Source organism: Glycine soja, chromosome 11, assembly GCF_004193775.1.
Source record: "Glycine soja cultivar W05 chromosome 11, ASM419377v2, whole genome shotgun sequence".
NCBI classification, from domain to species: Eukaryota; Viridiplantae; Streptophyta; class Magnoliopsida; order Fabales; family Fabaceae; genus Glycine; species Glycine soja.
Genome location: NC_041012.1, coordinates 2,393,672 through 2,414,582, shown reverse-complemented (window position 1 = coordinate 2,414,582; position 20,911 = coordinate 2,393,672). Strand labels below are relative to the sequence as shown.

Sequence of the window (20,911 nt, the reverse complement as noted above, 5' to 3'; positions counted from 1 at the left end):
TAGTCTTATCTTTCCTGTCCATGGATAGCATCTACGTGGTGTTTCAAACGGTCATTTGGGTGGGGGTAATATGTTATGTGATCATGACACATGATGGTCCAGGCATGGATAAAATAATATTTTTTTCATCAACGTTTTTTACCTTTGAAGTCCCAGACAAGTGGGCCCCACCCTCCGTTTGCGAGACCACAAAATTTTTTGAACGTTGGGGCCCGAACCCCGTCTTCTCTCTTTCAGTTTACGCATTAGGAGGAGAAAGGGGGCAATGAGACAATATTTTCCCCAAACTTGTAAAAAGCCATTCATAATGATTATGGCGGGAAAAGAAAAAACAATGGTGATTGGAGTTTCACGGAAAGGGAGCCACCGTGGACGTGGTGCTGTGCAGTCCTGGTTCTTTCTTGTTCTAACTTCTGCAACTGCAAAAACGTTAGCCACACTAGTGCTGTTATCGTTGTTGGGACCTCTGCATAGCATTTGTTAGTTGGAACGTGTGAGTTTCTCTATTGAAAATATAGTGAGATAATTAGAGAGTTTATAAACTTTTGAAAGTTTCATTGGAGTTTCTTTTTCGATAGGGAAGTTTCTCTTTAATTGCTATTTTATTCTATACCTGAAATGTTAATTATTTCTAAAGTTATTAAATCGGAGAGTTTTCAATTCATAAATTTGTAAGAGTTTAATTCATATAAAAATAATAATAAAATATTTATCAACAATGTATTAATTAAATATTTCAACTAACATAATAAAATAAAATAATAAATCATTTGATATTATTAAAGATAAAATATTCTTATTAAGAAAAAACACATTGAATGAAAATATGTTGAACACTAAACAGACGTAAAATATATATATTTTCTATTATGTAATCACAATGAAAATTAAGAGGACAGAAAATTCTTCGAAATAAAAATTTAAATTTGAAATACTTTTTCCTTCATATTTCTTCCCTCTTTTGCAAATAAAGGAAAAGGAAGATCAATTATAAGAATAATCAACCACTTCCACAGTTGGTACAAAAGCAACTGGTATATGTTTTCATTGCACTTGGTGTTATATAGGCATGATAATTAAATTTATCTAATCTCAGTTCAATTTTAATGGGGAAAGTTCAATTGATTGAATTCGAGTACAAACTTTAGTTTTTTCTGATTGGTAAAAGCAAGACGGGTTTGGGATCGTACCACCCACCTCTAATCTCGCCCCATGATCAATTTGGCTCTGTTGTAAGATGATAACAATAACGACTATGCTATCTCTAGCATCCTCCCTTATTTGGCATGTAAACAATTTGATCCCAACCTTCCTGCACGGTGACTTGGTTCACGATATTTACATGCAACTAATTTTAAGACACTTTAATTGACCCTCAAGATACTAATACGGTTTAAATCTTATTAAAATTAAAACAGTATTTTGCTTCAATTTTTTATTTTAATAAAAAATAAAATAAATTTATATTATAATATAATATTAATAATCACGAGTTTAGTTTAAAAATTAATAATATAAATTCAACATAAGCAAAATTAAAATAAATATTTTTTTCATATAACAATCAAACCAAACTAACTATACATGATTCAAGATCAGCCCATTTGTTTAATGAGCTGAATTTTCAACTCAAATTGAGTTACTTTAATTCATCCACCAACTTCAACAAATTAACCAGTCAAGTTTCAAACTAATTGAGTTGATTGGATTCATTGTGAAGCCTTACTGGCATGTTTGGTATTTAATGTATCATGCTCCCTTCTATGTTTGCTGAGCTTGCCAAGAAGGTCCCTCTTTGTCCCAGCCTTGTATTGGTGTGCCCAACTAGACAGCTCAATATAACTTGTTAAACCATGAATTTGGCGAAGACTCTCCCAATCTTGCTGGCAGAAAAGCTTCCCTTTCTAGAGATAACTGAAGACCTTGAACTATCCTCACCATAGAGGCCCACAAAAATGGTGCAGAGCAGAAGGCATAAGCAAAGACAAACAGTGCTCTCACTACCCCATCAGGATACCAAGGAAATGCCATGACCATAAGGACCCCAACAATTCCAAGCCATGGTACCAAAACTGGTAACATTGGTAGCATAAAGATATTGATTGCAATTGAGCAAAGTGCAAAAGTAGCAAGCAAATACAGGATCCAACCCAGAAGAGGGTGAACCGTGTGAGGAATGATAAAGAATGGTGTTACGTAAGCAGCAAGGATGCACCACAAAGCTACTAATTTGAGGCTGTTATGAACAAGGGTGATGCTCTTATCAGAGCGCCTATAACATAGCTTTGAGAAGCTTGGCCTTGCCAAACGCGTCATTGCTATTACTCCCACATATATTGCAGATTGGATAAGTATCACAGCCAATTCAGCACCATACCTGCCCCAACCAATGATGGGTCAATTTCACAATAGCTTTCATAATGCAAGAAAAACTAATTAAAAAAAATGAACATGATGTTACATGGATACACTTCAAGATTTCAGGTATTGACCCCCTTAATGATTTTGTGTTAGAAACTCTTAATAAAATTAGAGAACACCAAAACTGATTAGCACCCTTTGAACTTACCCTAAAGTTTGACGGCGTTGTTCATGCCACTGGAGGCCTAATGGCAGAACAGGCCATGACCACCAATACCATGGCTTCAACCATGGTGCCCCTGGGAATGTGATCACACTATTTGGTCCACAGGGTACGCTCCAGCGAAGTTTAAGATCTGTAGTCAAGAAGGATATCAGTACAAACTTAGATTTCACCATTCAAAAGTTTATTTTAAAATATATTTATTCAAAGAACTTACAGTAGTAAGAAGCATCCATTTGATAACCTAAAGGAAGCCTATATGTTCCATCAACCTTGGTGCCATTTGAAGGTGGATGAAACATTGGCTTATCAAGCAACTCGGGGAAGTAGCTAGCTATAAAACCCTGGTCTGCACCATCTGGATTTTCTCTCCCATTCTGTAATTCACGAACCATGTCCTTGAACACGACCATTGATGGCTGCCAGTATAAAATATTAGAACCCATGTGACACGGGTCAATTATGATGGTGAAAGAACTAATTTTTATGTATTATCAATATAATTTTTTTCACATTATCTATCTATCAATTAAAAACATAGTAATTATCAACAAACTTATCATCATGATGAAGATTGGACAAATTTTTACACTTTTAAGTGCACAGAAGATTTTTTTGGTGTGCATAAGAAATCAGAGTAAAAATGCTTTTACCCGTGCAAAATTTGAAGTTGGTTATTAATTTTCCTTCTTAAGAAACGAAAGTTTAAAATAAAACAAATGGGTATATATAATTTTTTTCTGTACAATGGTGGTACTAAAAATCAAATCTTAGTCCTCGTACATCTATCTCAACTTCCTATCACTAAGGCAATCCTAGTGGTTAATGGATATACATAATGAAGTGTGTATGGATTATGGAATCGGTTACATTGTATTCAGAACATTATACACTAGTATATAGGTAAATATTGTTACCTGCAAGACGAAGAGGCCGGTATGGAAGACGCAGGGATTGATAAAGACCGCACAGAATTGTCCACATTGAAATAACTCATCTGTGTTTTGAAGGAAGAGATTGTCAGCATCCAGCATGACAACCCTGTCATAGTCCACTAAGCTCCACGCATAGAGTTTGTTCAAAGATAATTTAAATCTCTTGTCAAAATTATCTTGACGCTTGTAAGGGTTGTCCATGTTTTCCACCCTTACCACTTTTGCACCATCTTCCTCTTCACTGATAAAACCAAACAGTGGTTATTAATTTCCCCGACTCAATAATGGCAAGGGTACCGACCAAACAACAAAGTGTGTGGCCTACTCTCATAAAATTGGCTGGCTGATTGGATGTATCAAAGTGTGCTTCCGTAATTAAACTGGGGCATCACAGAACTGCTATAGTTTTGAAAATTAAAAATGGAAAAACTATGGGCAGTTCAGGAAATTCGTGAAAGTAACATGTAATTCCGCCATTGAGGGAGTAAGAATTGCTTTGACTAGTTGGTGATAGTGAAAGTAACTTCACTATTAGGCAAAGGGATATTCAAGCCTTCTCCAAGTCCAATTTTTTACCAGTAAAAAGTAAAAACGAAGAACAATTTATGCTAGTATTCTTAATATAAAAACATTATGCATTTTTTATATCTTCTAGATATTAAATGAATTTTTATTTTTATTTAAGATTTCTATAAAACATTAAGAAGATGAACGAGAGAACATTACAAGATGACGATGCAACATTACTCAAAAATAAATAAATTAGTTGCAAATTCTCATCATTCGTTTTTAATTATCAAATAGAAATATTGACACTTTTATGTTTTCAAAAATATATGAAATGTATTATTCATCGGTTATTCATTTATTTAAATTTTAGAAAATTATTAAAAACGAAATTTGAAAGAGATACTAGATCAACAATCTCGTGGTCGGCTGGAGAAGAAAATTAAAGCAGTAAAATCAATTTCTTCCCGCTGTAAATACTAAAAAGAAAACAATATAATAACTAATGTTCGAAAAAATTAGATTAAAAATTGACATATGTCAACACCTAGACAGTTTTATATAAATCACAGACAATAGACAACTATGTTGTTGATTGATGATTGTTGATTGACCAGAGGAGAAGAAAGTCAATAAAAAAAATGTTAGAAGCTGAAGGAGAAAAAAGTCTAAGTTGAAGTCATGGTCTTTTGATGTAAAATAAATAAATCCGATGGAGAAATAAACATTTAGGGGGGAATATCGCTCATAATGGTACTATTGATGACAAATTTAAAAATCAACACCACTCAATAGTAACAAATGAATTAGAAATTAGTTAAAAAATTATGAAATGAAGGTTCACCGTCCTAAACCCCACCACACCAGCCTCCCCTGTCCCCTGATGTAATGAAACTGGAGTGATCAGGTGGTCATACAATAATACTAGTTGTAACTGTTTGGTTGGTGCCACCAAAAACGGCTACAAACACTACACAAACAATTCGTTGAAACCGTCCTTCCTTTGTAACTTTTGTACTTAACGCGCTAACATAAATTAATTAATCTCTAATTTCTACACATTATTCTATAAAAAAAATACTAACAACATACTACTCTTATAAATATATTTTTAATCATTCACTCAAATTTATTAAAAATAATAACTTCTGCTTACTATTTAATTGCCCTCTCTTCTAATTTAAAAACTAATTAATAATAGAAAATGTTTTACAAAGAATATATTATTAACGTTCTTCAAAATTTTATCTGTCAATCAATTATAAAATCATTGTCATATAAAAAAATTCAAACTGTGAACCAATAAAAAAAACATTGTCAGTAGAATTTTTTAATTTTAAAAAACATTATCATACATGATCACTTATAGAGAGATAACATACAATATATATACAGAGTGTTTTCTCAATTAAATAACCCTCATTTAAGTTAATAAATTTGGAAATATTCATACTAGTATTTAAGAAAGGAATTAATTGGATTTCAACTAGACCGGACAGTGCAGGGAATGGGATTTTAATTCAACCTTCACTGGGTCAATGGACATTAATCTACTAATTAATTACATTAGCTTATAATAAATTAATAATAATAATAATAATATAATTCAATTATTCCAAGGCATATTCCCAAAAACCCCAAATACGGCGAGCTGTGATGTGACTACATTACTGAAGGAAGGCTCTGGCTTCATCGGAAACAGCTAGATTATGTAATTCTAAGGAAACGCTATTGTAATCTACGCCGTAAACCAAGGAATAAATCGAAAAATATAAAATATAAATATTAAGAAAAAGGAAAAAGAAAAAGAAAGTGTGTTGTGTTGGGGAAGGAAAGTAAGAAAGAGACTCACAAAGCTTGAATCCACCGGAGAGGGACGTCGACGGAAGCAATGACGACGAGATCGGCTTCGACGTTAAGTTTGGAGAGAGATTTTAGAAGGACGCGAACGGCAACGTAGAATTCGTAGTCCCTGGGCGTCCCAACGTACATCATCGTCGCGTACGCGTTCCTCCTGTACGACGTCGCTTTGGTCCCTACTACTAGGCCCAATAACAACAAGAGCAACGTCGTTGACCATCTCAGAGAAGCTGCCGCTGCTGCTGCATTGCGACCCATTTCGCCCAAACCAAAGAATGAATGCAACTTGGAAAAGGTGGAGGAGTAGGAAGCGAAGGGGTTTTATGAGAGAGAGAGAGAGAGAGAGAGAGAGAGAGGACTTTTTCATCAACAATCAATGAGGACAAAGCTGAGAGAGGCAGAAGTACCAGCTTTTAAATGGTAGTAGCTAGCTAGGCCGGACACGGTAGATCACACTCGGAACCAACGAATCAACTCAAGAAAATAAAGTTTTAACATGCGACCGAACTTACATTTCTAAGATAACAATAAATTTTAATTTTGGCATCATTATGTAATATTCTTTTTTCTTGTAATCCTCAAGGGGATAAACACAGGTTTAGATATGTACAAAAAGTGTGCTGGCTATTAGTACTTGTTAAATTAGCAGATATTTGTGTTATCTCTCGGTAAAAAAAATGTCTTTGAATTATAAATCTTGTAATCCTCAAAAGTATTTTTTCATCTAATCTGTGCTGACAATTTTGATTTTATAAATCTTGCGTTTTATTGGTACACAGGTCAAGACATCTTTACGAATTACTTCCGGACAATTTATAATATCAATGATGAAATTTTTTCAATTAGAATTAATTCGATGATCCGATCAATTATTTTTTAATTTTAGATTAATACATCTTAGACTTTGGTTATTAAAAACTTTATTTTCTTCATTTGTTTTAATATTTTTATAGTCCTGTATAGTTTTATTAAGTGTCATAAAAATAAAACAGTTATTTGTCGTTCACGTATAAGAGTATGAATAGTGAAATGGAACCAAATTCCATTTTTTTTTTCAATTAAAATGTGTTAGTGAGGGGGAAATCTAACAATTCAAAACGAGAATCCTGCGTTTTAAACCACACATCACACGCACACACAAAGATAGAAACAAAGGTGTTTTCAATTTCAGCTCTATCCATAGTAATTTTTATTTTTATATTGTGATTATAATTTATGGGTCATAATATTGAGTGTTTTAAAAATAACGATAGAAAATTATTGAAAATTCATTAAAAGTTACAGTAAAAGTACATAACAACACTTGCTTAGAATTTTTCTTTTAATAAATTTTGTAGTCATTGCCTTGCAATTTTGATTAACATTCTTCGTAATTATTTTAGAAAAATATCCTTCATGAGTCATGATACTGACGAAGAACTCGGAAAATTGGACCATGCAAAGTGTCTTTTGTTGAGTTGGAAAGAATGCATCCATGGACCCTGTGGAGTTGAATTCACGACAAGGTCGAGCAACAAATAATTTATACCTGGAACACATGCTCTTTTGCCCCATTTCTTTTCTGTCTCAGGACTGCTATTATTTACTATAAACGGCATAATAGTTAAATTGCATAAATTTATGGCATTTTTTCTTTCCATAAAATTTAGATAAGTTGGATATGCTTACCAATGTCAAGATAAGTTTGAAGATTCAAATAATACTCATAAAAGTACTTATAAATTATTCATTGGCCAACCCGATCTTTGAGGTATAAGCTTGATCCTATTTCCGCTGCCTCTGTGACCAAACCGTTCTGATATACTACATTATTGGGCTTGAGTATCTGTAAAAATCAGGCCGTGTGAATCATATACCAGCGAGAACCTTTCAGCATAAATCGTTGAATATCGTCCAAGAAAATTAATGTGCAAATAAACATATATGACTGAATGAGTAATCAAAGCTTTGAGTTTTACTTTTTAACCTGGACAAGTTGTGAATAAAATCTCTTGTATCGACAAAAACAGCTATTCCTATGCCTCCACACACACCAGAACCAGATAATCGATGCCCAGCTACATGGATATAAATCAAAATGCATAACATTAACACTGTTTACATTTAACCAAGAATACCACTGTTTTTTTCTTCCAAATATCACCAACTACATCACATGAAAACAGAATGTGTGAAACAGTTTCTTCCTTTGACTGGTGACAAGTTGAGATCCAGACCCCAAATTATAGAATAACGAATAAATAACAAAATGCATGAATTAGTTTTACTAATATATAGAACCGCATCATAGAACACATATGAGCTAGTACTGCAACCTCTGCTAATTAATAAGAAAGCGACTATAGTGTGAGAGTTAAAGGAGTATTGAAGGTGTCCTGGTTGAGTTGTTCTTCTTGCTGTGTTGTTGAAGCAGTGGTGGTGGAAGTAAGTGTTTGCAACATCAAACGGAAAGCTCGCTCCAACCTTGTACCATTAATATTCCTGTTGAACACAATCTGACGCAATCGGAAGAAGAACAACCTCGCTGAGTAAAGGGCTTCTTCTTGGAACACCCACAGACTAAGTAAGAGCTCCAACGCTATAGGACAAATGGTCCAAGCCACCACAGGGCCAACACTGTCTGGTAGCTTGCAAGTGGAACATGGCCACAGCCACCACGTGCAACCCCATTTTCCGTTACCACCGCCAGCTTCAAAGTTCAAACCAATGAAAAGTTATATAATTTTAAGTAGAAGAAGAGAATTCCATGTCCATTTTGGTGATGTTTTCTGATTTTAGAATCTTTTTCAGGCCTAGCTTCATTCCAAAGAGCATAACCTTAGCTTAGCATGTGATGTGGGTGAAGGCTGGTTGCTCTGTTTTGGCTTAGAGAGATTTTTTTGTTGTCCAAAACTTGTTATATACAACTTTGCATTTGGGTGTGGAAAAAACAAACATGTACATATATATGCGTTCACCAAAAAATAAAGTACGTATATCTGTAAGTCTAAGGTTGGGTGTATGACAATTTATTTTTTACAGGAACAGTGTAAAATTAAATTATATTTGATAGTATATATTTAAATTAATTTTTATATATCAACATAAAATTTGTTTATATTGTAAAATTGTCTATGAAGAAAGATACTTATGCAAAACCCAAAAAAAATCTTCATTATTATAAAAAAAAATATTTATCCGAAAGCATCCATTCTGATGATTCTTTTAGTATTATTTTTTTTATACATTTAAATATTTAATTCACAAGCAAACACGTGATGTCAAATAATACTATCATATATTTTGTTTATAGATCTTACATCAAAATTGTTGAGTTCTATAGACGTTGATTTAATTTTGATAAAGACAATTGAATTTAAATGCACCTTCGTATATAATTTGTAAATTAAGAATTGTAAACTATTATGACTTTCTGCTTAACGATAAATTGATCATATAATTCACATTCAAAAATAGAAGCTTTGCGTAGTTGAAAGAACACGTGGAATGATCTATGCTTTTTAATGAGATATTATGTTTCATTAACTCCAATCATCTGTTTTGCATTATACTACGAGGGACCAAAAAAAGTTTTTAAAGCTAAAATGGAATGAAAACTTTGAGGAGAAATTCTGAATTTAACGGATTTTGCAATTTTAAAATGGATATTTAATCTATCCACAAAAGAAGAGTTGGTGTATAATGATGTGGTGTCTGGTCTATAGAGAAGGAGAAAATTTGTCCGACTGGGGCCATTGCAGAAATTTCCTCGAACTTTCCTCGAGTGTAAAGACGAAACTTTGTCGCTTTGTTTACAAATAACATCGTGCCAAGCGGTCATGGAAAGAACCACTTTTAGAAATAACAAAAAGTTTTTCTTCAAAAATCCTTTTGTCTAGAAAATTCATTTTTAATGGAAAGTATTGAAGGAAAACTGAAAAAATACTATAATTTTCCTTCAAAAATCCCACCTTTGGAAAATTTATTTGGGTAACCTTTTTAATCTGTTTTGCTATGTGCATCTGATCACTTTAAGATTTGGATTTTTTGGGTAACCTTTTAATTTCATAAGTTATGTTTTTTAAAATGTTGTACGCTTTTTACTATGACTTTGTTGATATATGTCGTTATTGTTTTTTTTTTCCTTGCAGTTTCATATTTGGAATCCACACATGGACTTCGAGTTGCTTTTACAATTGGTGGCATGTAAAAGGTGTCTGGATTTATTTTAACTAAAGATTTTGGTGGATGTAATTTATGAATAGTTGAGTGATTTTCTTTTGGCCTAGTTATTTTGAAGGTGAATCATTTTACTGGAGCTAAATTATAACTTCAGGTTTAATAACTGGTAATTAAAATTAAGGTATGTGAAAGAATATAAATATAATATATAAGTGATAGATTGTTTGGATACATAGAAGATTAGAAGTGATAGACTCTTTCTTCTTTTTGTTCTCCTCAATAATCGCTTATATGAACTTTTTGGGTTTGATACTAAAGTAGTGAGAAACTTGAGAGAATGTGCTTCTTGATTATCCAAAAGTTGAGTTCATATTGTGATTGTAAATTGGTTATTTTTAGGAGGAAAGTAGCAAGTGGGAAGGAAACATATTGTGTGTTAGTTTCATTAAAGTGTTTCTAGAAAATCTCGCTGAGTTAATAACTATTTGCTAATAAAATATTGTGTTAAATATAATAGGTGTGTATTATTTTTGTGTATATAATTATCTCTTTTTTTTCTCTCATTAAAACTGTAATGGAATAGTTTATTTCTAATATATGGGATCACTTCACAAAACTTCCTGAAAATGAAGACAGAAATATAATTGCAGCATGTAATTATTGTGGTAAAAAATATTTATGTGGTACTAATTGTCATATTATCTCTAATTTAGTTAACCACTCGAAATTATGTTATGAATTTTTACATGCTATCCTTAATCACCCAAACCAAGATGTTAATGAAGTTGAAGATGTTTAGCTTTTTTAAGGACAATGTATAAACTTAGAAGATTTCATTTAATTAAAAACAGAAACCCAATGACTTGTGCAATATGACTATTGCATCAACAACACTGTTATTTGTTAAGTGAATAAAGAAGTTGAGGTTTTGGTCTTATAGAAGGAAGACTTTCCACTATGAAAGTGAAAGCTGAAACTAGATGTTGCGTGAAGCCGTGAAGATGCAAATTGACCATTATTGTTAAAATGTAAAATGTAATTATTATTATGCATGTAATAGCCCATGGGAGTAATACATTGCTAGGCTCAATATTCGGTACTTTAAAACTTTTCTAAGTTTTAGAGATTCAGTTTGTATCTGAACATTATTTACTCATCGTGTCATGTATTGGTTTATTTTTAGCTGATTTTTTAACGTCATTTAATTTCAATTAAAGAGACCAATACAAAATTTTATGGACATTAAAAAAAAATTGAATGATAAAATTTGACTTCACAATATGAGTCTAATCCAAATGAATAAATTAATTGGAAATTAAAAAAAATAGGGTTATTTTTCTTATACCCAACAAATTTATTCTACAATCATCATATTTTAAAAAAATTTAACTTTATCTGACAACTTTTAAAAAATTAGCATAACGCTCTAACCAATTAAGTTAATAAGTCAATTATGTTAAAAAAATAATTATGTAAACTTATATGTAAAATATTATTAAATCAAAATTAATTATCATAAAATTTATTATATAAACTTATATGTGTATTAAATATACATTAAAAATTTTAATGTTATATATAATGATGTTAATCATATATGGATTGATCTTATGGATAGACTATACTAATAAAAGAAAAAGAAGGAAAGAATAAGAAGAAATAAAAAATGATAAAATTGATTTTTTTTTAAAATAGGTTGGATGTAAAAGAAATTTGTTGGATGAAAAAGAATCATCCAAAAAATTAAATCCAAAATGTCTTGGTCCAATATTGACTCAACCCGACTGGATCCAACCGGCCCACCCGTAACCCGCTTAAACGGAAGACAAAGAAGGTTGGAGTTGGACCTAAATTTTAACTTATCGAACTGGTCTGAATCCGACCCGAATCCCACCCAGAAGTGTTGACCTTCAAAGACTAGTTTATACCGTCAGCGATTGATGTTTGATGATTTGGACCACCCATTGACGTAAGCGAAAAACCTCTTAAACGTTAAACCCTTTCCTTTCCAAACACTGGAATCTCCTTCTCTGCAAAACCCTAACCTCTCCGGGTTCCAAAATTTCCACAACGAGGCACCGCAATGGATGAACCGAACGAAGCACAAGACCACCGAGAACTCTACGCACTCTTGAACTTGTCTCCAGAAGCTTCCGATGAAGAAATTCGCAGAGCGTATCGTCAATGGGCGCAAGTCTATCATCCCGATAAATACCAAGCTCCTCACGTATTCTTCTTTCCCTGTCTCTGTGCTAATTCGGTAATTCATTTTCGTTTGCAATTTCTTCATTCGTTTTGTTTTCTTCTATTACCAGATGAAGGATATTGCTACGGAGAACTTTCAGCGAATATGCGAAGCGTATGAGATTCTCTCAGATCCAAACAAAAGGCAAATATATGATATCTACGGCATGGAAGGTTGACCTCTGGTTTGGAACTTGGTCCAAAGCTTAATGGAGCTGAAGAGATCAAGGCAGAGCTCGAGAGATTGAAGAGGATGAAGGAACGGGAGAAAGTGGCGGCGCATTTTCAATCCTCCGGTACAATTCTGGCCAATATGTCTTTGCCACGCTATCTAAATGGAAATGGCCTACTCAGAGGGTATCGCTCCGTTCATCATATTTTTTTGCTTATTTATATCAATATGAATGTGGTTGTTGAACAACGCTGGAGTTAACAGTCCAATTTGGAAAATGAAATGCTTATTTTATTTTTTAATCATATATTGCCAAAGCCTACAGCAGAATACCTTGTTATAGTAATGGTTTTAATGATGTTGAAGCTCAATGTTAATGTAAGCAATGGTGGACAGAAACTGGAATGTACTGGAATTATTTTCTTAACTTTTTACACAAACACTTTCTGAGTCCTGACAGTGAAATGTTAGTTGCATGATGCAATTTATGTGTTTAGCTACTCTTTGTTTTTTTGTCTGATTGTTTGTGTATTTTATTACGTTTATGAGTATCAGAATGGCTATGACAAGTGAAATCCAGTCTCAGTTATCAAAGCACAATGCTGTTACGATTGGAGGTAATTTAGCAGTGAATGGAGATGAAGGTGGTGGAGCTGCTACTGCTGTGTTTAGGCATCAACTTTCAGAAGTTTCGTCAGTAGAGGTTGTGGCCTCGGCTGGTCTGCGTGCACTAATCGGGGTGCAAACAACTCGGTGGGTAATTTTGTATTCTGTAAATCAAATTGAACATACTCTTTTGCCTGTTTTAGCAATCCTTTTAATGTTTCTTGTGCTTCATATTCCAGCAATCTATCATCACACTCAGCTGCAACAATGGGAATAGCAATGTCTCTGAAAGATGGTTCATTGAATCTTTCAAATTTATGGACCCGCCAACTGTCAGAAACAGCAAGTGGACATGTATGCTACACTCTGTAGTCTCTACCTCAAATTTTTCTTTCTCTTCAATAATACAATAACTAGTGCACATGGATGCAAGCTTGGGATGGAGTAGACAGTATGACAGGGAACTGAGATGAATAGCTGTACATATATGGATCAGCTAGTCAAGTATTAAAATAAGATTTACATAATGTCAGCTTTGAAATCACTTGCTTTTTCATTATGTGAGTGATTTGTTGATATCAAAATAGTTGGCTACTGTGTCTTACATTCTTTTAGAAAAGCAAGATCTATGTCATATAAGCAACTAATCTATCATCATTTGATTTTGCAAAACCTAAGGGAACAGAGGAATGATTTGTCTGTTACTGGTGGGGACATATGGCATATATTTTGAACTTGTAGTAGAGATTCATCAACAAGCTGTGTATTTGGTACTTATAGACATCCAAATCCCTAATGTAGTGTTGTGCTAGAAATAGAATTTAGCCGTAATTAACCAAATCACATGGGCAATCTAAGCAGGAACCATTTTACAGCTCAGAATTGGTGAATTGGGCTTTTTGTTATTTTCAGATTTATGTTACAGCTTTTCATCTGTGTTACAGATAGAGCTTACTTTGGGACCACATTCATCTGTAACTGTTGGGTGGCAAAAGAAAGAGCGGAGAAGGTCGGCCTCTGGAGAAGTGAAGGTTCTTCTATGTTTTCTGAATAAAAATATTGTTTTCCCCTGTATTATCCATCTTTCTAAGCCCAAAAAATTAGAAAAAATATAATAGATCTTGCATTCCTGCCTTTCAAATAATGCTAATTTTTATAGGACAATATAGATTCATCTTTACTAATACTGAATTAACTCTTTCTCAACTCCTTTAGTTTGGCACAGGTTCTTTTGAGACATCAGTTCATTATACTCATCGTTTTTCTCCTAAATCTCTTGGTTGCATTGTGGGAAGAGTTGGGAGGTATATAAAATCTTATTAGATGTAAATTTAGTTTGGGCATCATTTTTCAGTTTCTGGTTGCTCAAATGTTCAGTGTCATCTGATATTCTTGGCAAAGGTTTTTGTAGGTTCAAATCTTGACTCAACCCAACTCTTTGTTGATTATTTCCGTGTTTGTTTCTTCACTGTCTTAAGGAATGTCTTTTCATAAAAAAATGAATTATTGCCATAGCTTTCAATGAATTATTTGAGAATTTATTTTAGCTTGTAGCTTATATATCAAATTAACAAAACAGCATTCTTGCAGACTTATTCAATCTATATTGTATCCTTTCTTGCTTGAGTATAAATTTTATTGATTGGAAGAGTGTTAGTTGTAGTTACATGTCAGACACGACTAGTAATTGTAAAGCTTTGTTGTGGACTCATTTCTGTGTGTCTCTGCTAAATGAGAATTAAGTTCTTCTAAATTCTTATTTTAGTGTGTAACTAATACAGATTGTTTTGTTTGTAGGATTATATAACTTAGTAATATTATGTTGTGATGGATTATTTAACTTATTGATGCTATTAAAACTAGAAGAGTAGAGGAAAACCAAAGAAAACTTTAGGAGAAACCAAAAAAAGATCTTAATCTAAATATGTCTGTTGAATTTTTGGATTATGATAGGCCTCAATGATGTTGGTTGATCCATCATGCCAACCCCGCGTTGCAGGAAAAGGCTTGGTTGTTCTATTGATGCTATATTGTGTCTTTCTTACTTGTTCAAAACTTGGGGATTAGTTCTGATTTCTGAGTAGATGCTTGTTTCAGCTCCCTTTAGCACTGGATAATGAATGAAGTTGCTCAGCCCTATAGTGATAGCATCTCTTTTATTGTTTTCTGTGTTTGGGATCTATTTTCTTGTCAGGCAATGGGATCCTACATGTATGCTCAAAGAAGAAATTTTTAAAATCATCATTAGAATTGAATTGTAAGGGGGAAAAGATTAGGACCAAGTTAGTGCTGTTACAGTTGGATGTTAGTTTTGAAGCAAGGGCAGTATTAATATGGATTTTCATTATTGATTCCAAATTATTTCATGTAAAATTGAATCAATATACCTTTTCGTGCATATTAAATGGTGAGTGGAATCTCTTTTAATGCTAATTTTAACTGATCCTATAATATTTTATGACTGCTAATGTTGATTATGCGTGATCACTAGTATAATTATCAGCCAGATATTTTAGCTACCCATTGCTAGTCAATGTTTTAATTTGTCTGTGTGCTATCTGTTTTGACATTAAGCCATTTGTTCTTGTAGTTCTTCCCTTGAGGTTGAAGTTGGTGGTGGGAGGAAGTTATCCAAATTCAGCTCGGTACGCTGGTTGTATATAATAGGAATTCAGGTAATGTAGTTAACAATTTCTTATTTGCCTCCATGTTTATATCATTTGTATCTTTTTTTCTCTCCCTTTTTTCTGTGATCAAATCAAATAATGTGGTTTAGGCTTTAGGGGATGAAAGCGTATATTAACTACTGCTATATAAAATCAATTTGGTATTTGACAACTATTTTGATCCTAAGTAGATTTATATCACACAACAATTTGTGTGTGTGTGTGTGTACACAAACAAAACCTAAATGTAAAAACATATTCATAATCAATGATTAAAACTTAAAGCTTCATAACCAAAGCAGCAAACACATCAAATTATCAATTACAACAAAGGCATCAAATCAAACAAATTTAAGCCTCCAAGGCTTAGAGGCTAGAGCAACTAAATATTTAAGTGAGAGAAATGCTAGGAACTCACTCTCTGATACACTCTTTTGAGCACACCTTTTCTTATTGGATGAAATTTATTGAAAATATTTTTTTTTGTAGGTACCACATGCATTTTAATGATTCTCTCTCATGTTTTTACTAAATTTTAACCAATAAAAAAGAGTGTGTTAGGAGGAGCATGTTAGAGAGTATGTTACTAGCACTCCTCTTCAATTAAAATCAAATTTCTTCAGCTTCAGCTGCAAAGTCAGCTATCTCATCCTCATGACTTTCATTGCATACACTAGATATCACACAAGAGCAACTGTACCAGCCACCAGTCCACCACTTCTATTCTAGGTCTCCTACCTCTAAGGGAAAAAGGAAAGCAGGTACAAGAAGAGAATAAGATGGTGATGAAAGTGAACAGGCGAAAAAGCACTTAGCAAAAATTTCATATATATATATATATATATATATATATATATATATATTCATTGCAATATTATTTACATGCAAGAGTAAATGCAAAATGGAATTTCATTACAATAAGTACTATACACGAACCTAAACATTTTAATATACCACTTCACAATAGATGTGCAGTTTTCAGCAAAACCATAAATAGTAAAGTAAACTTTTTAAATATAAAGTAAACTCTAAATAGTAAAGCGTTTTTTTCCCTGCTTGTTCATTATCTGTTGTATAAGCTGTTTGACATTCTTTTTAACTTTTCAGGGTATTTCCTGGAAATTTGAACTCTATCGTGGGGGTCAGAAGTTAATTATTCCTGTAAGGACACTCTTGGTTCCTTACATGTCTGATAGATACTAGATAAAATTTTGTGCTTTGACCTTTATTTAGATATACTATGTAAGATGGTTCATTTATGTTCTCGGTTGTGAAGATGCTCGGAAGATCTGTGCTAGAAGTACGTATTTGCCTTATTAGACTTGATAAGCGACAAACATGCACCATGTTTCATAAGATTGTTTTGGAGAAATAATCACATTCTCCGCAAGTTCTCTCAGAAAGCTGACAAGAATATGCAATTATTTTTCTAAAATGAACTGAACCAAACATGCACTTACATTCACCCTATGTGCCTATGGGTGCTATAGACAACCCCTTTTATTAATTAACATCTATATAAGTTTATTCTGTTAAAAAGTCATGTTTTTTTTGTTATTGGTTCTATTACTTGGCTTTGTTCTTTAAATGCCTTTGTGATATTTGGTATCATAATTAACATGAGAAAGCATGCTGAGCAACTATTTAGATATTATATCTATTATTAAAAACAAGTAATATTCCAATTTAACTTGCTTTGTTTTACTTCTTTTGTAACAGAATTAGCTTTTACTTGCAGATTTTGCTGACAAGGAATCTGAACCCCATGTTTGCTACTGGAGCATTTGTCGTTCCTGCATCTCTTTACTTTGTTCTAAAGGTGAATTCAAATAAAATTTACATCAATAACCAATTTCTTTTTATCTCAGTGCTCTCTGCCAGTTATCTTTGTGCAGACTGAAGACCTATAACCATAGATATATACATTTAGTTTATTGTTAGTATGCCAGTTAAGAGGAAAGCATTTTGTTGTGGTAATTTGTTATCCTCTGAATCTAAATAATGCTAGCTCATTTGGATTCCTTAGTCTCCCCTTGTGCCGAAGGGAGTATGATTTCAAATGAGCTATCATTATACAGTAGGAGTTATAAGTGCAAATTCTACTTAGTTTTGTAATGAACATTTGGAATAAATGTTATTTCTCAACATATTGTGCAGTGGTTAATGTTATAAAGTTTGGTTATTTATTGAGTTTTGTTTTGAAAACAAAACTATAATAGTACAATGGTTGCCAGGGGTGTTAGTCGGGAATAACATAATGTGTCAATATCCCCTGTTCTAGTTCACTTGGTTGTCAACTATTTTTTCTTCTACTGCATTACCAAACTGCAATGTTGGGCAAGAAAAGTTTTTAAAGCCATGTTTTCTTTGGGTGATGTTTTTCTGTATAATTTTCTTCTGATTTGAACCTTGTTTTATGCTCAACAATGCAGAGCATGTGGATAAGCAGGACAAAATTTATTGAAAATAAAGAAAATACTTTCTAAAACTTTTCATTTGTGAATTCACTCATGTAAGTTTTAGCATTAGTTACAAGACTTTGATCTCCACTTACCACTTTTTATTACCAAATATTTCTGATGCAGAAAAACTATAGGACTGAATTAAGATAATCATTTATCTTTCAGCTAAATGTGACAGAGGTGGTTTTGTTTATTGAACAGTTTGACGATATTTTCCTCATCCTTTCTCAAAATATTTGTGTTGCTTGTTTGCAGAAACTTTTTATTAAACCTTATTACCTTAGAAGGAATAAGCAGAAGGCTCTGGAGGAGGAGGAGAAAACTTCTGCTCAGGTATGGTTGATTAATGTGCTTAAAGCCGTGGCATTGACTTCTATTATTCCTGGAAATTGTTGTTGTTTCTTGTTAGCAAACTATTAGCCTCCTCATGTCAAACTTCTTATAATTTATTCACTGTGTGATAGGTATCATCATATGTGCTCTTTTAACAATTTAAGATCTGCTTTTTGTCAATGTGTGGCACACTTTTGTTTGATTGTATGAGGGCTCCACAACCCACTCCCTCCCAAATATCCAAGTTCCAGCCAATGGTTCAACTTGAAACTGTCCATTGTGATGTCTAAGGCTTGTTTTGTTTAACCATTGATTTTGAATGTGTTGAGAATTATCAAATTTGATTGTTATGTGGATTCGTAGATGGTTGCAACTTTCAATTATCATCCAGTTACTCCTTTGTGAAAAGTGCATCAGCTATTAATATTTAGGCAGTGTTTGGCATGACATTGTCATTTAAAATACCTTGAAATCCTGCATTTCTCTATTGTCCCTTGCCTGCCATATTACTAGGGATCTAACATCATGGTTGTGTTAAATTTCCAAGTATGCTCCAAATAAGGCGTATATAGTTGGATAACAAATATATTTACTATTGATCACTAGTTTATGCACTTTTGAGATTTGGAAATCCTTAGTATTTTTCAATCGTCATATAAACTTAGGGCCTTGAGTTCCATATATTTCATAGTTCATTCCCAAATATGTTGCACTAATCCAAAATACCTGGGAATTAGGATTCTAGTTCACCAAGTGCCTCCTTTTAGTTCTCAGTAGTGATTTTCAAATATCAGATACAGAATCAGTTTGTTCCATGTCACGATCCCCCCCTCATTTCCTCTGGTATGAATGCCCATATTTAATATAGTTCCAATTCATAGGAGATTGTCTTGGGAAGGACATATCTAGATTTCTAATCTTTTGAAGTCCCTTGAATATCCTGGTTAATCTCTCCTCCCCTGGGGAAAATATTTGTGCAGGTTAAGGAAGCAAGGGCTGCAGCAGAGAAAGCTCAGAAATTACAACAAACTGTGGCTAATAGGAAAAGAAACAAGCAATTAGAAACAGGTGGACTGGTTATTATGAGAGCACTTTATGGAAATCAGAGAATTGTGAACAACTTAAAGTCATCAAGTGAAACAAGTTTTGAATCAACGTCAGAAGTCATTGATGTTACAATACCTTTGAATTTTCTAGTTAATGATTCTGGCCAACTCAAGGTATGCCTCCTCCTTTCTTTTTACTATGCATGCTCTCACAAAAGTTTTCTAGTTAGCTACACGGTCTAAGTGTAACATTTTTTTTTCTGCCTACTTATCCAGATGAATAAAAAATTGCAGTAACTATGGGATAAAGATAAAATGCAGCATGCTTCTTTGGTCAGATAGTAATAGAAACTAAAAGACAGGGCGATATTTTTCTGTTTAATGGGATTGGAACCAAATTTCTGAACCTTGAGTTTTACATCAAAGAGACTCAGGTTCAAGAGAAGAACACAGAATTAAGAGAAAGAGAGACGAGGGAGAAGAAAATCAGAGAAAATTCTATTATTTTATTAATCCCAAAGAACATTATTCAATATACAATGGTATTTATAGCTCACTCTCCTCTTTACTCCCAAACTATCAAACAGACCTCTCTAAACTGGGCTTCCCAGTAATCAGTCACCTGTTAAGAGTGTTCAAAAGAATTTGTTGCTAGCATTTCTCCTTTGAAATATGCATGGTTTACTTGTCGGGATGGTGTATTTATTTTATTTGATGATGAATGTCCTATTTGTTGATGCAGCTTCATGAAGGTGTAAAAAAATCAGGCATCATGGGTTTCTGTGATCCATATCCTGGAAGTCCTAAAGAGTTGTATGTAGAGTACGTTTATGCTGGCAATCAATACAAGGTATTACCAGTTGCTTATTATGATTCAAAATTGTTATAAACCTCTCGCATCTGGTTTATCTAAGGGCTACTTAAAATGTTGAAGCAGGTTTGGGCTGGGGATTATGAAGAATTACAGATCCCTCAGGGCAGCCACAGGATATAAAGGGATTATTATTAACACATCAATATACACCATTGTAACCTCTTGCAGTTTTGCCTGGTTTATACGCTTGAGGTACAACATTTTATCCTGTCATATGGAATTAGAGGAGGAACCTTTTACGATTTTGGGCCATTGGTACCGTCACTTATTTTTTAAATCTTTTATTTTTGTCATAATTTTTATACCCCCAAAATGTATGAAATAAGGACATTTTAGGAGGCGATTATAGTATTTTGCCGAGTTGCGTCTCTTTCTCTAAACTATTTAACTCGGCTGCTGGATCCCAATTTTTGTTAGTCATACTCCTTTTATTGTTGATTCATTTTGCCCATTCACATAAA

The 20,911-nt window shown here is 33.2% G+C and overlaps 1 protein-coding gene and 1 pseudogene across 1 annotated transcript; one reads left to right on the top strand and one right to left on the bottom strand.

Annotated features, from left to right (window-relative positions):
* Nucleotides 1-1,535: 1,535 nt before the first annotated feature.
* Nucleotides 1,536-6,482, bottom strand: LOC114377197 (putative glucuronosyltransferase PGSIP8). The gene is made up of 5 exons (XM_028335614.1): nt 5,879-6,482; nt 3,502-3,760; nt 2,802-3,003; nt 2,570-2,717; nt 1,536-2,377 (listed from the first exon to the last, which is right to left on the bottom strand). Exons 1-5 carry the CDS (start codon nt 6,142-6,144, stop codon nt 1,834-1,836), a joined length of 1,419 nt encoding a protein of 472 aa, XP_028191415.1. The 5' UTR covers nt 6,145-6,482; the 3' UTR covers nt 1,536-1,833.
* A 5,514-nt stretch (nt 6,483-11,996) lies between these two features.
* Nucleotides 11,997-20,911, top strand: LOC114373010 (annotated as a pseudogene).